The sequence below is a fragment of the Accipiter gentilis genome, chromosome 22 (assembly GCF_929443795.1).
Source record: "Accipiter gentilis chromosome 22, bAccGen1.1, whole genome shotgun sequence".
Taxonomy (NCBI): domain Eukaryota; kingdom Metazoa; phylum Chordata; class Aves; order Accipitriformes; family Accipitridae; genus Astur; species Astur gentilis.
This window is the reverse complement of record NC_064901.1, coordinates 19,959,177-19,976,454: the sequence shown is the minus strand read 5'-3', so window position 1 is coordinate 19,976,454 and position 17,278 is coordinate 19,959,177. Positions and strand designations below refer to the sequence as shown.

At 42.2% G+C, this 17,278-nt stretch overlaps 1 protein-coding gene across 2 annotated transcripts in view; it reads right to left on the bottom strand.

Moving 5' to 3' along the window:
• The window catches only part of INO80 (INO80 complex ATPase subunit), a 69,487-nt gene extending 53,152 nt beyond the window's left edge, over nucleotides 1-16,335 (bottom strand). The window contains exons 1-7 of one of the 2 annotated variants that reach the window (XM_049825233.1): nucleotides 15,975-16,335; nucleotides 6,902-7,087; nucleotides 5,859-6,025; nucleotides 5,705-5,772; nucleotides 4,069-4,230; nucleotides 2,124-2,244; nucleotides 613-827 (exon numbers count right to left, since the gene is read on the bottom strand). In XM_049825233.1, coding sequence (XP_049681190.1) covers nucleotides 613-827; nucleotides 2,124-2,244; nucleotides 4,069-4,230; nucleotides 5,705-5,772; nucleotides 5,859-6,025; nucleotides 6,902-7,044 — 876 coding nt within the window. In that variant the 5' untranslated portion in view covers nucleotides 7,045-7,087; nucleotides 15,975-16,335. Of the gene's footprint in view, nucleotides 1-612; nucleotides 828-2,123; nucleotides 2,245-4,068; nucleotides 4,231-5,704; nucleotides 5,773-5,858; nucleotides 6,026-6,901; nucleotides 7,088-14,876; nucleotides 15,334-15,974 lie in introns of those variants that run through there. The other variant, XM_049825234.1, reaches the window with a different exon arrangement.
• Between the last annotated feature and the right edge of the window lie 943 nt (nucleotides 16,336-17,278).

Genomic DNA, 17,278 nt, shown 5'->3' with positions numbered 1-17,278 from the left:
CTGGCTTACAAGTTCATAAAGGATGATACAGCCATCACTTACATTCAACTTCCTAGAATTCAAAGTCTGTTGACTATGAACTCCAAAAAGAAGGTTGTAAGGTCCACTCTGATCACACCTCAGAAAACTAGCAACAGTGAACCCAGCTTTCTATTTCAAATGTGCCTGTAGCTTGTCCTGTAAATGATACAAACACTCTTCCCTAGACTGTTTCTGAAATAAGTTTCAAAAAACACGTGTGCTACAACGATTGAAACACTCCTTTTCTGAACTTTATGTAAAACCTAGATATGGGTTTACTCTACATTGCTATCCTGTAGATTACTAGGAGTACCTGCTAGAGCTTACTGTATTATTCATAGAAAAGGGTTGGATAGCCAAATGAAAGCAGTAGCAAAGCACTGCATGATCCATTTAGCTATCACTGGTGATAAGAAATTTGAACTACACTTTGCTTAGGGATTACAGAATATCTGTTTGGTCATTAATTACCACCAGAAAAATCAGGTCTTGCTTCACCCTGTTTTTCCAAGTGTCAGCTCCCCACTAAGCTAATTTTCTATTTCACTTTCTTGCTATCATCACTGATCTAGTGCCATTAGCCAAGCTCACCTTTGGCAACTCCTTTTTAACAATGCTAAGCCACACTTTCCGCCGACGTGCATTCAGTTGCTCAATAGTCAAATGCTTTTTCTTGGACCCAGGTGGTGGTGTGTCATGAGAAAACTTGGCAAAAACTTTGGTCTGGTGATGGTGGCGTCGTGGTGACTCTTCTGAAGAGAGTTCTTCATCCCGTCTCCTCTTTTTCTTTACTTTTTTCAACTTGCCTGCATGACAACAGGGATCATACTTTTTTTTTTTTTTTTTAATTTTTTTGGGATACATTTAGTCAGGTATCTTTCCTGAGTAAACTATCCCAGTCAATTTATGTGTAGAACCAACGAAAAACCCAAACTTATCCATGTTTGCCAATTCTGGTACCATCCATTTATCGTATTAGGCATTTCCTCATTATTTTATAATGGAAAGATTTTCCTGTTTAATAAATAGAGTGAAGAAATGCAATTTTTCCACCCAGGCAAAGATGCCTTAGGAGTTAAAATGTCTGGGATCTGGTGCAATGTTTCATGATTTGTGGGAAAATTTTACTTAAACACATGTAAAGTTAAGATATTTAAAGGTAACAACACTAGCATTTGGTAGGATAAGTCTCAAACCAAACTTCTCAGCAGTTGAAAGAGATTGGCATGTTATCATGTATTACAGATACTAGTTTTCAGAGGAAATTGATACTGGTATCAGATATTAAAAATAGTCTTTGTGAGTATGCAAAATCATGGATGCTGCAAGATTAGTTAAGAAAAGAAAAATACACAGTTAAAGGCACTTGCAGAAAGATAGGAAGGAAGGAAGCCCAAAATAGCCCCCTTAAAACACAGCTCAAACCTAAGTACTTGCACTAGACAGAATTCACCTTACGCTGACAGTTCATAGCCTTCTCTTCCTGCTTCCTTACAGATCTACAGCTGCTGCCAGCTCAATCAAGAAAGGAAACTGTACTTCCTGGCAAACATGCATCTGAGAAACTCCAGCTGAAAGGTTACAGCAGTAATTCTATTTTAACTCACACTGGACATCAATTCTGAGTTCCCTCTAATTTCCAGAAAACACTCTCACTCCCTATCATTTCTTGTTCATTAGAATTATATATTCAAGAATAAATGCAGCAGGTACTGTGTAAATTCTTACATTTTTCAAGGAACTATACTGTTTTCAAAAAATTCTGACTAAATAGACTATGATATACAACGGTATTTATGGATTCCAAAGCAATGAATAAAGCTCTAAGATACTTACTGCATACTCTTTCATTCTAGATTCAGAGGCCCACAAAGAAAATCTAAAGCCATGAACTCTCAATTCACACTCCTCCTTTTCACCCTAGCTTTCTAGAAGCCAGAAGATAAAGCACAGTATTTTCCAAAGATTTTTTCTTTGACTGAATTGGGTATTTCCATGCAAAACCCAAAAGTTTTGAACATTTCTGCTTCTTCAAAGGAAATAATGCAGGAAGTAAGTTTAATCACAGCAGCCATTTAAAAACAAAAGGTTAGCGACTTTACCTTTCAATTTTTTCTCTTCTTTAAACTTCTTCTTCTTGGGCCCTAGCAGGTGGCGCTGCTGCTCGTAGTAAGGATCATGTGTAGACAGCAGTCCTGCACTGTAGTACTGATATTGCTGCAACTGAAGTGGATGTAAATGAGCACAGTAATGGAAAACAGATATAGCAGATAACAGATAGCAGGTAAACAAGTTTAGATCCTGATCACAAATAAGAGATGAGAAAACATGCAATTCTCCATATTTAGCTTGTTATCAAGGATCGTATAGCGTCCGAAGTGAAACCACTGATCCCAGAGGTGGCCTCCAAGTTCTACACTGGGATCCAAGCCTACCCAGTTAAGTAAGATTGGAAAAGTGGGCAGTGAAGCTTACTCTTTCAAAACATACCGCTCTATCTTTTCCATATGAGTGGTGCCCAGCAAGACAGCACATTACATGAAGTGGTCCAATCATGGACCTCCTGTATGTTTTGCTCGCGTTCCCAAATTACATACATGTTCTACTTTATCATTCCAAAGGATGTAAAAGGACAGGTTTAGACAAAACGCATTTAAAAGATTTCCACAGGGACAAACAACTTGAACATTCAGATGGTCAAGTAAAAACACAGCTGCCTCAGCATTTTTTTCCCCAAATTATCAAAAAAATCAGTATATTTCAAGCATTATTCAACTAAAATATTACAGAACTATACACAGGTTACTTATAAACAGGCAAATTAAAGACAGTACAGGTCAGAAATTGACTATTTAAAACCCAAGCATACTATTAGGTCCAAAAGATTTTTGAAAGGTGAGAACATCAGCATTAAACAAACTGTTGTGTACAAATGTGTTGTTCCCCCCCCCCCCCAATAACTGTGTACTGCTGATCCAACAATACCCTGGTTATTTCCACTGGATATTATTTCTTACTAGTCTGGAAATAAATATTTGTGTAAAATCTAACAGAAGTTATGACGTGTAAAAATTGGGTGTATTAATATTTGTGTAGTTATGTAACATTTCAAGAAGCTAACACAATCTTGGTTTAGAACTTAACAAATAAACAAAGGAAAGAAGTGGACAGAAACAAAAACCTGGGTGGGAAAATATTTCTTCAATCTTCTGGAGAAATTTCAAAAGAATACAAAACAAGAAGACAAATTTTAATTTCAGACACATCCTCTGATAGCAGAATAGGATGACTTCATCTGATACTACTTTCTGGTGCAATTCAAAACAGCCATGAAAATAATTTCTGCAAAAGCCCTTATAATTTGAAGAAATATTAGAATCAAAACAGTCATAGAATTTGGCCTAATATTAAGAAAAATGCGGCAGACTATTTTCTTATAAGAAGGGAAAAAAGAGAGTATGAGAAGAAAACCCAGAATAAAAAAGAAAGGCAAGAAAGAAAAAAAGAAAATCAAGTAAAACCCCAAAGAATGACAGAAAACAATAAGGAAGAAAACTAGGAGCTCCCTTTCAAGAAGGTAAACATTGCCTTACTACTCATCACCTCAATAATGATGCAAGTATACTGCTTTAGGTTTAAATATACAATTTTAGTCTTAAACAGTAGCTACTACCTCTATTAGAATTTAACCCACAGCACCTCAGTTTTCACATATCCTATGCAAATCTTGCATTCTAGAACCCTATATTTGCTCTAGTGACTGGGACTGTGTGCTATGGAAGCTATATATAACACGTGCCAGTACTAGCTACATAAATTATTCACAGATTCTCGGCATAAAGCATCAACAGCTTTTCAGTCTGTATGTAATTAATTAAATAAACCTTGTCTGAAACTGATGTTAGATTGTTCTAGTCTACGAAACAGCAGCATATTTTCTAGTCCACAAAATATTATGGGTTTTGATAAAAATGTAAGAGCAGCTAAGATAACGCAGTTAAAGGAAAGAATAAAAATCAAGGAAATATACAAATTCTGGACTTTTACCTCTTTGTCTTTGCTATATTTACTTTGATGCAGTTTCTTATATTTGTGTAATCGCAGCATATTGTGAAGTTCCTCCCTCGAAAGAGAAAATTCTTCTTCCTCCTCTCCATCCTCATCACTTGGTGAATCTGTGTCACTGGAGTCATCACTCAGAAGGATACTCTAACAAGAATAAATGAAAACTAATTTAACAATCACAAGTCCCTGTACCGAGTTGTTTATTTATGCAAAGCACTCTTGAGCCTTTACCTAATAAAGGGCTGCGGGTCCAGCCCAACAACAATACTTAGCATTTACCAACTGTCTTCCATCTGAAATTCCTCAAATAGAAAAGAGTTTTCTGAGCTACAGTACTGTGTAGCAGTGAATACGATACACATTTTCTGATGTGGGGGGGAGGCAGTTTTCTGTTAGTTTGGCGATGTCAAGTAATTTTAGAACCCACTTCTTCTGTTTGTGGTCTCAGAAAAGCAAGAGTGAGAAAATCCAGGATACCAGTAGGGGCATTTTGTGATGTATGGTTGCAGGTGCTTTCCTACCCCATTTGTAGTTTGTCCTGCTATTCTACCACTTCCACCTGCATCAGTTGCAGCAGCTTTGGGTCTTATCTGACCTCCTGGCAACCTGTTTTTGCTAACTAAGGCTACAGTACAATGAAAATGCAAAGATGGCATAAAGCCACCATTCCAACTCTCTCCTTTCATCCTTATTTGGACCTCGTACTGAGTTCATCCTAGAAACAAATTTTCAGCCGAGTCCCAAACGTCCATTTAATATATTACGTAACACATAATGTTAATTTGGACAGTGTACTAAAATTACTTCAAGTTTCTGAATGTATACTCACCGTGAAATTTAACTAAAATGCTGCTGCTCACCAAAACTGAAATGCCTACTGTCCATTTTGCTACACAGTGAGAGCCTCAAATCTACAGAGACTATAATTCTATTTTGTTCTACCCAAAGTCTAATACAACATTCATTATCAACTATCACATACTTTTCTTTCTCTGCATTTCCAAGATAAGAAGCCTCTGTAGAATGTATTTTTTGCTTTGGTAAGTGTTTTTCCTTAATGTAAAAAAAACCCAACCAAACCACCTGAAAAAAACTCCATTCCTTTCTTCTTAGCAAGGGACGCTAGCTCCAGTTAGTTGAAAAAACCCCAATAGTGCAGCAAACAACAAGCCAATATAGAACACGACAAAGGAATTCATTTGGAGACCTCTTTTCAGCAACACAAGATACTACATCTCTATATCACCTTATGCCTCTGTTTCAGTGAGACTTTTGCATCAATTAATTTGCATCACATGATTTAGGGCAGCTCTTAAAACACATTAGTCTAGCTTTCTGAGCTCTCAGTAGTACATACAAAATAAAATTAAATGGATTACTGAGATGAGAACAAACTTAATGTAAACTTACTATATTTGGAAATTGTATTTGTAATTTGTGATAATGCTCTGACCAGTGCTCAACTTACTTTCTTGTTGCCGCCTGCTTTCTTACATGTTTCTATACTATAATCTACATCAGGTGACAAGATGGAATGACTCACCACTGTCTACAGGGTGTTGACTAGAACTCTATTCACAGACTTCATAATAGCTGTACTTCTTTCCAATATTCTTACCTTCAACCACTTTCTGCTTTTCTTCAGCTTGGAAAAGTTATACAAGCTCCCTTTTTCAGACTTTGGTTCTGTTTAGGGAAAAAAACCAACAACAGATCTTAAGAAATAATGCTTTTCCCAAAGAAAGCAGAGATTCGACCTAGTGCACGCCTACCTGGCTGCAGTACTCCATTCAGGGAATGTGTGTTCAGCATCCCAGAATTCCCTGCTCCAGAAGACTCCCCAAGCAAAGAGTTTGGAGGTTCTTCCTTAATTTGCATCAGGGGATCCCCAGACTGAGGCAGCAAAGGATTGTCATCCAATCCATCTTCACTTTCATCGCTGCAAGATGATAGGTAATATGGTGACAACAAAAGGAAATATTCAAATGAGTAGATGCCCATGCAACTTTCTTACATGTGGCCATTTGTCTAAAGGTTTGAGGACTGAGACAGCTTCAGATGTAATTTTACATATTTGAAATATTGTTGTTAATAATTTCCTATTAACCCCTCAGCAGTAATCATCAGACCAGCCTGGCTATGCTGTCAACCTACACCTTCAGTCTTTAACCAGGTATCTAATTTGAGACACATGAAGTAAGCAAGAAACTAATATCAAGTCAAGCCAAAGCACAATATTGTCATCCTCAGCACTGCTGTACATGTAAGAAATAAAAAACTATACTTTTTCTACTCCTTGTATGGATCTTGCTACATGCTCGTTAATATACCTTTATCTATTACCCATACAGTTATCAGTTCTGTAACTCTGCAATTCCAAAACACTGATGAAATTAAACGTAAATTGTTTTGGGACAGAAATGTGCCTTGATGACTCACTTCTCATTGCTACAACTAACTTACTTACAAATTTTGTGTCGGATGGCAATCTTTGCATTTCACTTATGGCTAACAGGCCATGTCCCTGAAAAATCAACTTAGTGCTGCTTCATCCTACTTTTTGCAGACAAAGAAAGTTTTGGTCACTCAGCTATGAAAAAGAGCTTTAAAACTTCATGGTAATTTGTACATGGGCTGGCAACACACTGAGTTACCAGTGTGAGCTAAGACAAGCACAGTCCAAAATCTTTAAAGGAGAGTTTATAATGAACAAGTCACTACTAAATCCTTAATACGGTGTTGCCTGGGAACAAAATAATGAAAATGCTTATCTTTCCTTGGTATTCCTAAGGGAAAATGGAAAAGGTTTTGGTACCTTGATATACTCCTGTTAAAGATGGCAGATGTCTGTCGTAAAAACTGATCCAGTCGCAGAGCTTTCTCCAGATATTGCAGGTAAAGGGGTTTTGCCAGCTCTGAGCAGCTGCCATCCTCCCTGGCACCCAGCTCTGAGGCCATAGAACAAACTTCTCCTCATGCACAGGTGCCTCTGAACACACAGCTGTCAAGAAGAAACAACAGTCATTACCACCACCACCTCTGAAAGGAACGAACATGGTGAGCAGGCAAATCTACTGCACGCTACACCAAATGCTAATATTTCACAGAACACATAACTGAGGTAGTTCTTGGCAAAAAGCTTAGGTTGCAGTTAATAGATATATTAAACAAACAAACAGAAATTCACATTAAACTTTCCACCACGACGTTACCACAGCCAAAACCTAGATTCTTAATTTTGTTTTATGACTTCGTGGGTGCCATTTGAGAGGAATGAGCACTGCACTGACCTAGTATGATAATCCAAGTGGTGACATAAAAATGCAAAGTACAACGAAGCCAGTCCTTGAACATTTAAAGTAAACTTTCATCACTATGAAAGATAACATGCTTAACTCCGGACAGAGGGCAGATGTGCATCATGAAAGCTGAATGAAAGCAATTAAATTATTATTCTTAAATTGAATCATATATATAAACTTACTCCAAAAATGAAGACCTACTGAAAATACTGTTCTTCTGTTGTTTTTACCATTCAGTTCACAGCTGCAGTCTAAAGAATACTTGTAAGACACTTCCTTTACTTTAAAGCAAAGCTACTCTTACAGTACTCAGAACATAGCTGTTACCTGTTAACAAGCTACAAATACTTGAAAAAAATTCCATTCTAAAATTCAACTGTTATCTTTATTAAAGTAACACATAACTAGCAATTTATTACATACTTTGTATAGTTACAAATTTAGAACATACTCTAGCTTTATGTTTTTTCAACTAGTAAAAATAGCCTGCCAGATTTTCATTTTTTGTTTTCAGGATTTTAGATTCTTTAAAAAACAAACACATCCTCCCTGCAATATTTGCATAATACATACTTTAGAAACAAAGCTATCAAAACATTTTATTGTTTTGTCAACTGCAGTTTTATTTTCCTTCAACTACAAAAGATGTCATAACAACTGTAACGGTAAAAGCTCTGTCAACGGGAATTTTCTTCGATGACAAAAGATGCCATCATTGTTATAATAATAGTGAGAAAGATAATTTTAAATTATTTCTAAAGTCACTGTTGGCGCTATATAAACAAAATTGCTGTCAATACCCTATGTACGGTAATATTTACTAATAAATAAATGCCTTAAGCTTTTGCTTCTGGTGGACAACAAAAATAAAACCAGTCAGCTTTTCTAAGACTTTGAATAATTTGTTCTTCTGAAGATTCTTCTGGTTTCTATCACTTCTTAAAGATACTACAAAACCTGAAGCAAACTTCACATTCATTTACTGCAAAATATTTGTTCAATTATCAAAATGTAAATGACTAAATTGTTTTAAGCTTATGTAAGCGAAAACACAGATTGAGTTTCTGATCTTCAAATCATTCTCTCTTCATGTATACAGTCCGAAAACCAGCACCTAAATTTTTCCAAGTCCTTTATCCTCAAAAATTACAGAACAGATCCAGAACTTCTGAAGCTACAAAAAACTATGATAAGCAATTACCACCTTGAGACTAATGGCTGTGGTTGAACAAGAGCATGAACACCTAGCCTTGAGTTAACATCTTTACCCATACAGAATAAAAAACAGCATGCCAGAAATGGTTAGACAGGCTAACAGCCCTCATTTAAAAATTATTTTTAGACTGAAGTGATCTAGGTTCAGCTTTCTATATGCTAGATTTTCATACACCTGACAGCAACGGAATGATTGACGTCTGTTACCAAATACCCCTTTCCAGAAGAAGTTAAGAGACAGAACAAAGCACCTGAAAGCTTTCCCTGTAAGGGTATTAAGATTCATGTTTTCCAAGAAACTTTCATCTACATATGTCATATTGCTTAACAGCCATCTGAAAAAAGACATCCTAAAATAAAAAAACTGTCTTCCAAGAGACAGGGCCATGAAGAAAGCAAAGAGTTTAGAAAACAAGAGGAAACATGAACCTTGTGTCTCTGATGGAAGAAATCATTTAGGAGGGTATAGAAAAGGACACCAAGAATGTGAAAGTGGTTTTCCTTCAGATCACCAATAAAAGTTACATATGTTATAGGAGCAAGATTCAATCCCTCGTATCATACCAGAAAAAGTATGGTGGTCCCTTTTATCACTCCATTTCAAAATGGATCCGTGTCCTGGTTTTGGCTAGGATAAAGTTAATTTTCTTTCTAGTAGGTGGCATAGTGTTATGTTTTGGGTTTAGTATGAGAATAATTGTTGATATCACACTGATGTTTTCAGTTATTGCTAAGTAGTGTTCAGACTAAGTCAAGGGTTTTTCAGCTTCTCATGCCCAGTCAGCAAGAAGGCTGGAGGAGCACAAGAAATTGGGAGGGGACACAGCCAGGGCAGCTGACCCAAACTGGCCAAAGGGATATTCCATATCATGTGATGTCATGTCCCGTATATAAACTGGGGGGAGTTGGCCGGGGAGGGATCGCTGCTCGGGAACTAACTGGGCATCGGTCAGCGAGGGTGAGCAATTGCATTGTGCATCACTTTTGTATATTCCAATTCTTTTATTTATCATTATTGTCATTTTATTACTGTTACTATTATCACTATTATTTTCTTCCTTTCTGTCCTATTAAACTGTCTTTATCTCAACCCACAAGTTTTACCTTTTTTCACTGATTCTCTTCCCCATCCCACTGGGCGGGGGGGGGGAGTGAGTGAGCAGCTGTGTGGTGCTTAGTTGCTGGCTGGGGTTAAACCATGACAATCCATCAACAAGAACACGTGTTATATTAACATCCTATTATTATACTTTCCCAGCCAAAATGTCACATGCAACCATTAATTATTTTACTCAGAACCACAAGGCATCTTTCACCTGGCTGCTCTTTGCAGAAAACCTCCTTCCCAAAACTCAACATTTAGTGGCATTGCCTGTCCTTGAGGCACTGCAGGAAAGAAAAATGCCCCAAGGGGCACAAAGCCCACAGGACTTTATTTGAATTCAACACCTCCAAGAAAACTAACAAACCAAATGTACTCTTTTGCACCCCAATGAGCCTTGTCCTCACAAAACTATACAAGCCTAACAGCAAAACAAAGGGAAAGAATTAAGATAGATTTGAGGTGAAGTTTTTAATTGCAGGACAGCAAACAGGCCAGAGGCAAAACAAACACAATCATATTCCTGATCTAAAATGAGTAACTGGATGCTTTTCTAGCTGCCCAGACGCATTTGCCAAAGCGCTGGTCTACGTGGATCCACCGGACTGGATCAGCACCTCTTCTCCACACAGGCTGTGGTGCTCATCCGGCTCCACGCTCATACAGCTTAGGAGATAACCCAGCAGGAGAGTATTTCTTTACTTTTAAGAAATAAATACCCCTATGAAAAGAAGATGCTATCAGATGGTTTTAGTGATTAGAAAACAAAGATATTTTCTCAGGAGTGGCTCATTGCTACTGCACAGTGTTCCCAGGCAAATATGAAAGCAAGTGAGAATGCCCTCTGTCTGCAATGACCGCAGTAACTGCAGAGTAGGTTTCATTCCATACTTTTAACACATTAAATCCCCTTGCTGTGTACGCTATGCTAAGCATGGACATTTACATGCTAAGTACCTGTCTCATCCGTACTTTTTTTCAGATACCCATGTTCTTAAATATTACTTGCCAGATCAGGAAACCTTACATTTCTGCATTTAATAAAGTCCTCCTTTTGCTGACATAAGTGCTCTGCATTTCACCCGTATCAAGACATGCTTTTTGCTTGTCTTCCTATTTTAACTGTCCCATGAGGCTCCTGTACATACATAGTCAGTCACTCTTGTCCTCAAAAGAGTTACTCGTCCGTACCCCGTCTGTCTACCGACTAAACAGATAAGCACAGGAGAGCTTAACAATATTCTTATATATATTAACAACGCCCATGACAAATGTAATAAGTGTTACACAGGCATACTGAACAGCGAATAGCTCAGCCACTGAATTCAGCCTTTCATTTATTTATATGCTAACAGTCACACAGTGCTTCTCTGCGGATCAAAGTAATAATACAGGAAGCTAATTGACAGATACTTCTTTATTCTCTGTTCTGTTGTTCCCGCTCTAGGTCTTAAGAAACCGAGATTTCCAATGGCAAAAACTGCTTGAATACTGAAGCGAGAGAAGATGGGAACAAACAAGTGAGAGGCGCACAACAGCCTTATCTACTACATTAGGCACCAGTGTTCAGACATCACCAAGACATTGCTTCAGTGGATTTATGTGGTGATGACACTCATTCTACTTCTCTTTGCCATTTTTGAAACAAATATATCCTTTTGCCTGCTCAGTTTAAGGAATATTGCAGAAATATAGTTTTTTGAAATGTTTTCATTACTGATGGTAACATTTAGGTAAATACTCGTATGTTACAGGCAGTAAAAGGACTGGATGCTGCACAGTAATCCTTCTGCCATCACGACTTCCTTACTGATACACACCAATTTTATGTTAAGTTTCAGTACCGAATTCAGCAGTTCAATTTTCTCTCTCCCTTCATCTCCCCTAGAGTTGTAACAGTTTAGAAAATCAGAATTTGGAAATAAATAGCTGCTGCACTGCCTGGCTGGCACTTTGAATCCTCCAACATTCTTAGTTAATCAGAAGCTCACACTGAAACCATCTAATTGTATCATGTGGCTCTTTGAATTATTAAAAGCACAGGTAAAATATCATCATCAGGATCTGAGTTTAGGTTTTTTTATATATATATACACACACCAACTTCATACAAATAAAAAAATATATATGATTATGAAGGTTAAGTGATCTAAGTTCAGTTCTGAAGAAGCCTTCCTTATCCTGTTTCAAATCACACTGCTTAGTTCAGTGTTCATGTAGATGGGGGGTTTCTTCACTCACTCTGTTTTTTCAAGTCTGCCCACTATAACGTCTAGTCAGTAAGTAAACAGCCAGTTTGGAGAAGAATCCTCCAAGGACGTCCTCAGAGAGCAGTTATGTTCTACAACAAGGTTTCTAAGTTTTATACACACCAACCCACACCAACCAAACAGCAAATGCACTGCTCGCATGAAGCAGCTTAGCTTTTAAGGTAGATTCTCCCAGTTTAAACAAATATCCACTGGCTATTTCTGAATGAAGCCCAAGTAGTTTTTGCTACCGATACCAATTTAAAGCAGAAGCCCCATGAGCAGCAAGCGCGCGGTTTGGCACTTGTGCCTAGCTGCAAGCTAGAAAGGATTTGCTTTGTACGGCTGTTTGAAATAGTACATTTTCCTCCAGAAATCTCTTGCTCCCCACCCCCCCACCTTCAGTTGCTGGCATCTCTACACCTCAACTAAGCCCCAAAGGATCACGTTTTCTTCTCTTTATGCCTAACACTAACATCAAACATCATAGTAAATAATGATAATAACTACACTTCTAGCTGAGGGCACGTACCCAAACACAAGCTGCCACAGAGGTAAAAGGCACAACATAGCAGCTAATCCACTGTACCTCTTCTTAGCCCATGACAGATGCAAGGCAAATCACAGAAGTAAAACTGATTCAAACAGCCTTGCCTGCCACACACTAAGTGCATGTATATTAAGCGTTACCAGCTGGCAGGTGAGCACGCTTATTTGTTCAAATATTTCAGCCCTTACAAAAGCAGAGTTTCTTAGCTCTCCTTGGCCCAACTGGTATAAGCGCACTGACAAAACATTCAAGTGGACAAAAAAACGAAATCCCTGCTGACACACAGAAAGTACATATTCCTCATATCTCTATTTACAGCATTAAAAAGTTTCATCTATAAAGCAGGTTTAAAAACTGAGAGCAAGAATACAACCTTCTATGCTTAGTTCCCTCACAATTTAACAATTTTCTGGGGTTTTTTCCACACACAGGTCTTTTTGCGCTTTGCATTTTGACACCAACTTATTGTGATTTTCCAAACTCATACGAACACCTAAGATACTTTTCTTTCTTGAAGTAATTTACAATTGAGACATACAACTCTCACCAGAATAGCACGACACTGTACGAATTTCCTGTAGTAACATCTCCAGAATAATCCCTGACACAAACGTACATATCCACACAGAAGAATAAGTCAAGATCTATACGGAAAACTTACATTAATACAGTAGTATCAGTTAGGTATATTTTTGTCAGATTTCTTTATAAGCATATAAACTTCAATACAAAAAATTCTGGTGGCCTAAAAAACCTGAAGAGGTATTTTGCTTGGAGGAGAATTGCAACACTCTTCTCTCCCCTCTCACATTTTAGCTTGCTTTGATAAATGTATAGTTACGCTGACAATCATTTTCCAGAGTACACTATAAGCCAGGTCTTAAACCAAAACATAATGCCCATATAGTCTTTTTTTATAGCAGTGTCTTAAATATAACTTTGATACATAAAGAGATTATCGCTTTAAAAAAAAGCGGATAGGAGGATATTTCATATGAACCTAAAGCCCTCAGTCTCCACTAAACTCAAGCTGAATGAATAAAAGACATGTACATACAACTGAAGCGTGAGTTCACACCATTTCAGTTTGAAATTAAAAACAAGCCATTTTTAATTGCTTTTCTGAGTAATGAAATCTAGTTAAAACTAGACACTGTCCTATATACAGTACTTTAGCATTGTGCTTTTGTGGTAAGGTTTTATATTGTTTTCCAAGGAATGAGACAGCATTTCGTTGATCTCTATTCCACCTTTTAATTGCTTTCAAATACAGGGAAGAAGAGCCAGTGGGGCACGGGCTCTGAATTTTCTAATTGCCAAAATAAGAGTCACAGATAAGGGCCTAACTGATTAAGAAAAAAAAAAAAAAAAAAAAGAAAAAAGCGCTATACAACTCTACACAAATTTAGCAGAAGCATATACGTAAGTAAACAACAGAATACCTTAAAGCATACCAAACACAAAAGTTGGCATGTCGCAGCTCTGCTTCCATGTTTAAACTAGCAGAAAAATGACTAGCTGAAAAAGAAACCCAAATATTTAATTTTTCAATTAGATTAAGTTTTGTCCCAAAGGGGCAGTTAACAGTATCTATGAAGACCGCTGACAATGTATCCACACTTCCTGCTCTACCTAACAGCACTGTTACCCTTACACACTGCCATTGCTTCACTCCTCCTCTCTCTGTGTACACAAAATACAAACTGCAAGGATGTTTTCAGTTTTGTTTGGTTTTTACTCCCTCCACCCCAGACCACGAGAAGGGAACTATGTCCAAGAAAGCTCCAAGAGGACCATTTTCTTCTTGCCATCTAAAACAACCCCTAGCATGTAATCTAGCTTGTCAAATAGCATGCTTATGACAGAATTTAGAGTTTATTACGTTATATCCAAATGGAAAAAAACCTTGCTTATTTGAACAGTCAAGAAATGCAAGGCAGCATTTTAAGCAACTTAAACAATATGTGTGTGAGAGATGGACTGGAAGCGAATTACAGGGAATATCCTCAAACACTGGGAAAAGGTTCAAGCTACAGTCCTTTTTCTTGTACTTTTCCCCTCACTATCTTGCCAGCCTCTGGATATCGAGACATACTCTTATATGTCTGCGTTATCAACAACACATCAGTTCTGATTCATGTAAATTAAAAAAGGATGAATGCCGGCCACATACAGGCATACCAGATGTGCTGTAGAAACCCATAGAGTAGATTTGTTCATACAAGAGAAGACTGAAATTCTAATAACGCACATAAAGCTATTTCACTACAAAAACAGGAACTTGACTTGCACCATTTTCTTCATGCCAAGAAGAAAATAATCTAAAGGAATTCATTGTTGTCACCTGCAACACTGAGGGGAGGGAAACTTACCACACACGATGAGCAACAGGGCAACAAAAAGAACCTATAACGCCGGACGATACCAGTCACCACAGAAATTGCGTTAGGCTACGTGCTTGCGGTGAACCGGGATCAGACTTTACACCACGGCTTTACACCGGTGTTCCCCAGAGCACACAAACCCGAGCCCGAACTGTATTTTTACGCACAACGCTTTTCGCCAGCGACCCCGTTTCGGCAGGCAGCTCCGTCCTGCGGGTGCCGGCGGCTGCTCAGGCCGCGCTTCAGGCGACGCCGGGCCTTCGCCAAGGCGGGCACGGCCCGGAGAGCGCTCGCCCTGAGGAGAAGTCTCCCCGTTTCCACAGCCGCGTTGCATCACGCGGACGGTACCGTACGGTACGGTACGGTAGGGCACGCCGGAGACCGCCCTTCCCTCAGCAGCCGGGGGCAGTCACAGGCCCCAACGCCCCGCTCTGACACATCTCCCCCCACCCCCCCCGGAGGGACTAGAAACCCCCGCGGCGGCGCCGCCCACGGCACGACGGACGGGGACGGTCCCGCTCCCGGGCCCGACCCGCAGCAAGCGCCTGCGCTCCCCGTCAGGCGGCGCTGGCGGCGGCACCCACACCCACACCCACCCCCCCTCCCCCACCCCACCCCACCCCACCCCACCCCCCCGCGCACGCGCTCCCGCCCCCCGCGCGCACGTGCGCCCGCAGGTGCACGTCGGCGGCGGCCGTCTCCCCCCCCCCCCCCCCTCCCCCACTACCACCACCCCCCACCCCGGCCCGGTTCGGTCCGGTCCGGTCCGGTCCGCCATCGCGGACGCTCCCCCACTGTCCCGTCCTCCCCCGTCCCCCCAGCGTGTGAGCGGGGGACCCGGCGGTTTGCTGCGCCGGTCTATCGGGGCGCATCCGGCGGGCAGGGCGGGGAAGGGGCCTGTCCCTTTAAGAAGAGGCCCGGCTGCTGCGGCCGTCGCTTCAAGCGGGGTGGGGTGGTGGTGGGGAAGGGGGGGGGGGGGGGGGGCGGCTGGGGGTGAAGCCGCGGCCTGCCCGGGCGGAGCCCCGCTACCGCCTGTCGTAGCCCCCCGGGCCGGGGTGTCCTTGCTCGGTCGCCGCGGTGGCTCACCTGGGGAGCCGGGCCCGGCTCCGGCGCGGCGGCGGCCGGCGGCGGGGGGGGGCTGGGGGTGTCTCCTGGGCTCGCTCCCCCGCTCGCTCCACCCGGCCTCTCGCCCCGCGTTGCCGGGGCTGGGGCTGCCCGTGTCCTGCCGCGGGGCGCTCTCGACTCCTGCCTCGCCAAGATGGCGCCCGCGCTGCTGCTGAGGAGGTAGGCGGCGGCTGCGGGCGCTGGGACGGCGGCGGCGGCCACTTTCGCTCACTGAGAGGAGAGGAGCAGGGACACGGGGAGCCATGGCGGGGGGGAGGAGAGGCGCCATGGCCAGGCCTGAACAATCGAGCCCCGCATACCTCCCCGCCGCCCCGGCCCGGCTCCTCGGCCCCGCCGCCCCGCTCGCGTCGCCGCGGCCGCCGCGCGGCCCCCCGCCCCCGCGCCGCGGGCGCCGTCCCCACGCGCGGCCCGCGGGGCGCCCGCTCCCATCGATGCGTTCCCGCGGCCGATTGGTAGAGTCTGGCGGTGACGGAAATTGCCGAAGGGACTCGGCCGAGGCGGCCGGCTAAGCCGGCGAGTCTCGCGTGAGGCGGGGTGAGCTCTCGCGATGCCGGCGCGGGGAGGCGGTGGCGTGGCGGAAGTGACGCCCTCTCGCCCTTGAACCGCCGGAAGGGCGGCGGGGCGCTCGGCCTGGGGCCGCGCTCACAGACACCGTCCCGTCCCGTCCCGTTCCCCCCCCCCCCCCCCCCCCCCCAGTGCTCCGCCACCCCGGGCCGGCCGGGCCCCTCTCTGCCTCCGCGGGGGGCGAGCGAGCGGGCAGGGAGGCTTCCCCTCCCTCCAAAGCAGGCAGAAGGCGGCCTGGGCCCGGCCCGGCGCCCCCGCGGGGAGCTGGAAGCGGGGCACCGTCACGCTTAACAGCACGGCGGGCGGAAAGGGGGGGAAGTGGTGGAGCGACGGGATTTTTGTATTTTTTATTTTTTTTTTTTAAACCGCCTTCCCTTCGTCGTGCGTGAAGAATCGCATCGCAGGAGCTGAGGGCAAAACGGGCCTGGAAGTTAACTGCGGGGACACGCCGCAGCGTCGACACGGCTGTTGAGAACAGTTGTCTCCCGAAACCCGTGAAGTTGTGTATTTACAGTAAATCCTTAAACGAGTGATTAATCCAGATCACTTACTGCCTGGAGATTTTGTACTTCATGACTAAGCTCTGTGTCATGCTAGCACGCAGTAGGTACCACAAGGACTAGGAAATAAGACCGTTGCTACCGCCCCGCTAGAACTTCACTACAGAGTTGCCCCAACTAGTTACGGTACTTACATCCCAA